Source organism: Geospiza fortis, unplaced genomic scaffold (assembly GCF_000277835.1).
Source record: "Geospiza fortis unplaced genomic scaffold, GeoFor_1.0 scaffold14, whole genome shotgun sequence".
NCBI classification, from domain to species: Eukaryota; Metazoa; Chordata; class Aves; order Passeriformes; family Thraupidae; genus Geospiza; species Geospiza fortis.
The window spans coordinates 629,429-634,071 of record NW_005054512.1 but is presented as its reverse complement, the minus strand read 5'-3'; the positions used below and the strand labels follow the sequence as shown (position 1 = coordinate 634,071).

Here is a 4,643-nt window from a genome sequence, read left to right as displayed (position 1 = left end):
CCGCGGGTGGAGGCTGAGCTGTCCGTGCTGGTGGATGTCCTGCACCGGCCGGAGCTGCTCTTCATGGAGGGCACGGAGGCGTTCCAGCGCTGCGAGAGCGGGGGGTTCCTGTCCAAGTGAGCCTGGGCTGGGGGTCCTGGGGGTCCTGGGGGTGCTGGGAAGGGTTTGAGACCCTCACCATGGGTGGGCTGTGCAGCCCTGTGTGCCTGCAGCTGGAGGGATGGTGGATGTGGTTCCCCCTGGCATGCCCAGGTCCCTCCCAGCTGTGTGACAATGGCTGGTGGTGTGACAATGTGACAATTGTGTGACAATGCCAGGCTGGTGCAGCACACCAAGGACCTCATGGAGACGGAGGAGAAGCTCTGCATCAAGGTGCTGAGGACGCTGCAGCAGATGCTGGTGAAGAGGAACAAGTATGGAGAGAGGGTGAGCAGCACGATGTGTGTCCATCCAGCCCCGCTCCCAGGCTGGCAGAGCCCACCCTGGGCACCCAGGGGTGCTCAGCTGGTTCTGCCCTGGCCCCAGCCTTGGCGTGGGGACACTGGTGATGTTTGTTTGCCTTGGCAGGGCAACCTGCTGCGGAAAATGCTCATGAACAATTACCTGCAGAACAAGAGGTCCAGCTCCAAGGGGGAGATGGGGGATGCTGCAGGGGGAGGTGAGTACCCCTCTCGTGCCCCTTCCCCTCAAACAGCGATGGGACCAGGTCTGTGGCTGGTTGCCAGCTCCACAGAGGAGCAGAGGATCTGGGGAGGTGAGGGGGTGGCACTGAGATGCCCTGGCAGTGGTGGGGCTGTGCTGGCGCTGTGCTGCTACAGCATCACATCCCTCCTGTCCTCTCACACAGGCCAGGACCAGGACTGGTCGGCCATCGCCGCTGTCCAGTGCCGGCTGGACCGTGAAGGGGCCACCAAGCTGGTGGCTGACCTCATCATGAACACCAAGAACGAGAAGATCTTCCAGGAGAGCATCCTGCTGGCCATCCGCCTGCTGGATGGAGGCAACACCGAGATCCAGGTGCTGAGGGGGATTGGGCAGCCAGGGGTTGATGTGGGCAGGGTGAGGGTCCAGTTCTCAGTCCTGGGCAGAGCAAACAAACCTCTTGTTTGTGCTGAAATCTGACGATTTGGGTTTCCCAGCTCCATGGCTGGATGACAGGCTGTGGGAAGAGCAGGTGGTTCCAGGTTGTTTCTGGAGTTCTGCTGATGCCCTCTGCCGGGAATTCCTAAAATGGCTCAGGGCTGCAGCGCTGGTGGGGGACCTCCAGGGTTATCCCAAACCCTTTGTCACAGGGAAGCTGCAAAATGCTGTGTGCAAAACCCAGTGTGGCTCCAGCAAAAACCAGGTTATCCTGGGCAATGCCTGCAGTGCTGGGGCTGCTGCCCAGAGGGACAGGCGGGGACACTTTGGACATGGTGGTGGGGACTGAACCGAGTGTCCTTTCACCAGAAATCCTTTTACAACCTCATGACGAGCGACAAGAAGTCCGAGAAGTTCTTCAAGGTTCTGCACGACCGGATGAAGAAGGCGCAGCAGGAGACCAAGTCCACGGTGTCGGTGAACATGAGTGACATCGGGAACAAACCCCGTGAGGACAAGGACGAGCCCGACCCTGGCACCAAAGGTACATGGCAGTGTCCCCTTGTCCCCCCAGGAAGGCCAGAACTGGCTCGGTGACAATTCCTGAGGAGGGGACGATTCCTATGGTGGTGGTCACAGGGGTCTCAGGATGAGGGAAGAGACAAGAATGTTGACTCTTAAGTTTTAGAAGGTTTGATTTATTATTTTATGATATATATTATATTAAAACTATACTAAAAGAGTAGAAGAAAGCCTATCCAGCACTGACTTGGTGACAGGTTGAGCTGAGGAGGGGACAATTCCTATTATGGTGTTCACAGGGGGAAGATATGAGAATGTTGACTCTAAGTTTTAGAAGGTTTGATTTATTATTTTATGATATATATTATATTAAAACGAAATATATAAATATAATAATATAATCATATATAAATATATCAATATAATATATTATATATTATATTCATACTAAAATAATAGAATAAAGGATTTCAACAGAAGGCTAGCTAAGAATAGAAAAAGAATGATAAAAGCTTGTGACTGACTGAGACAGTCTGAGACAGCTGGACTGTGATTGGCCATTAATTAGAAGCAACCACATGAGACCAATCACAGATCCACCTGCTGCATCCCACAGCAGCAGATAACCATTGTTTACATTTTGTTCCTGAGGCTTCTCAGCTTCTCAGGAGCAAAAAATCCTAAGGAGAAGATTTCCCATAAAACACGTGTGTGCCCTATTCCCTCCAGGACGAGGAGACACCTTCCTGCTGCCCGGCACCCCCACGCGGTACCCGATGGCCGTGGGGTTCCGCAAGGGCCACGAGCCCGGCGAGCAGGGCCAGAACAACGAGATGGGGGTGACAGTGCTGATCATGGAGCCCATCCTGCGCTTCCTGCAGCTGCTCTGCGAGAACCACAACCGCGACCTGCAGGTCGGTGCTGGGGCCATGGGGCTCTGGGGCTCAGCTCTGGGCTTGGGCTGGGGGAAGGTTGGAAGCAACACGATGCGGACACGCTGCTGTTCTCGAGGTAAAAGGGGCAGTTTATTTTCTGACTCCCAACATTTATGGATTTCTGAAAGCGACAGTGGATTGGAGGGGGAAAGTGCCGCCTCTCCAATGACACTGGGCAAACCAAAGGTCCATCAGATTTTTCCTCCTCTATAAAAGAATGCAAAACGATGAGTTATTTACAGAAAGTGTGTGAGAAAGTGTGTGACAAGGATGTAAACATCAGAAGGCTTAGAGAATCTTAAAAAATCAGGGTGACAGTTGGGATCTGCCCCAGTTAGGCCTCAAAATGCTGTGGCACCCAGCAGCTCCGTGCCTCAGTTTCCCCATGTGCAGTGCTCCATTCAGCTTGGGGCTGTGGGAGGAGTTCCAGGCAAGAGTGGATGGGGTCTGTAGGCTACAGGGGCAGTCGCAGCCCAAATGTCCCTCAAACTGCGGCTGGAGGGGTGTGGGGAGAGAGGGATGGGGACCCCATTGCTGCGCTCTGCTCCACAGAACTTCCTGCGGTGCCAGAACAACAAAACCAACTACAACCTGGTGTGTGAGACGCTGCAGTTCCTGGACATCATGTGTGGCAGCACCACGGGCGGGCTGGGGCTGCTGGGCCTCTACATCAACGAGTACAACGTGGCTCTCATCACCCAGACCCTGGAGACCCTGACCGAGTACTGCCAGGGGCCCTGCCACGAGAACCAGGTCTGGGCGGGCTTCCCCAAACCTCATCACGCACCAGGGGAGCACTGGGGGGGATGTGGGGGAAGCAGGGACAGGTTTTGGGTTCAGAATGTGAGCAGGAGCAGAATGTGGGCAGCAGAGGTCACAGGGTTCCTGCACAGGTCACCAGCTGCTGCTTGGCTGCAGAATGGGGTGATGCAGATGGGGGGAAATAATTCAGTGGTGTGAATTGCAGGGAGAGGGGAGGTTTGGGGGCCCAGGGCTGTAGGCAGGGCAGTGTTTCAGACCAGGGCTGTGCTGGAGGGTGGAGCTGAGAGGACTGGCAGGATCTGTGGGATAACACACTGCCCGACTCCCCCAGAGCTGCATTGTGACCCACGAGTCCAACGGGATCGACATCATCACAGCCCTGATCCTAAACGACATCAGCCCCCTCTGCAAGTACCGGATGGACCTGGTCCTGCAGCTGAAGGTGCACAGAGGCCTGGGCTGGGGGCTTAGAGACGTGTCCATGTGTCACTGTGTGTGTCACTGCGTGTGTCACTGCCAGGACTCACTGGCAGGGTCACAGGGTGTGCTGTGGGGTGAGGTTGTCACTGTAGAGGGGACTCTGCCTGTGTCAGACCCTCGGGTGGGGCAGGGCTGGGGCATCTCCACCACGCTCAGATGCCCCTGGCACAAGGGAGTTGGATAATTCTGCCCACCCCAAAGCCCTGGGCAGTGGCAGGGCACAGCTCCCCTCACCAAGGGCTTCTCCTCACCAGGACAACGCCTCCAAGCTCCTGCTGGCCCTCATGGAGAGCAGGCACGACAGCGAGAACGCCGAGCGGATCCTCATCAGCCTCCGTCCCCAGGAACTGGTGAGGGAACTGGGAATGTCCCACTGGGAATGTCCCACTGGGAATGTCCCACTGGGAATGAGCCCCCAGCCCACAGCTGGGCATCCTCTGCCCTGGGTCCTGCTGCAGTTTCTGCCTCCCCTGCCCCACTGCTGCTCCTCCTGCCCAAACCCTGGCTGGAGGGGAAAGCAGGGAGCGGGGAGGAGCTCAGTGTTCTGTGCTGCCCTGCAGGTGGATGTGATTAAGAAGGCGTATCTGCAGGAGGAGGAGTGTGAGAACGCCGAGGTTTCCCCCCGGGAAGTTGGACACAACATTTATATCCTGGCGCTGCAGGTAGGGAGCTATAAAAGCATCCTGCCAGGCTGTGCTCACAGGTTGCGCTTTTCCCTCCATCATTCTGCACATTTCCCTCCATCATTTTGCACATTTCCCTCCATAATTCTGCACATTTCCCTCCATCATTTTGCACATTTCCTCCAGGCAGATTGGCCTCCCTGGGGAGCCAAATGTGCCTTTGGCTGTGGGGAGCAGCCGT

The 4,643-nt window shown here is 56.0% G+C and overlaps 1 protein-coding gene across 1 annotated transcript in view; it reads left to right on the top strand.

Annotated features, from left to right (window-relative positions):
- ITPR3 (inositol 1,4,5-trisphosphate receptor type 3) overlaps positions 1-4,643 on the top strand; it is a 39,718-nt gene that overhangs the window by 26,120 nt on the left and 8,955 nt on the right. Inside the window, exons 37-46 of the mRNA XM_005428909.2 lie at positions 1-116; positions 318-426; positions 568-658; positions 848-1,017; positions 1,450-1,624; positions 2,332-2,516; positions 3,090-3,290; positions 3,631-3,741; positions 4,034-4,129; positions 4,340-4,441. The exon at positions 1-116 is cut by the window's left edge and continues 4 nt beyond it. Of these exons, the coding sequence (XP_005428966.1) occupies positions 1-116; positions 318-426; positions 568-658; positions 848-1,017; positions 1,450-1,624; positions 2,332-2,516; positions 3,090-3,290; positions 3,631-3,741; positions 4,034-4,129; positions 4,340-4,441 (1,356 nt within the window). The remainder of the gene's footprint in view (positions 117-317; positions 427-567; positions 659-847; positions 1,018-1,449; positions 1,625-2,331; positions 2,517-3,089; positions 3,291-3,630; positions 3,742-4,033; positions 4,130-4,339; positions 4,442-4,643) is intronic.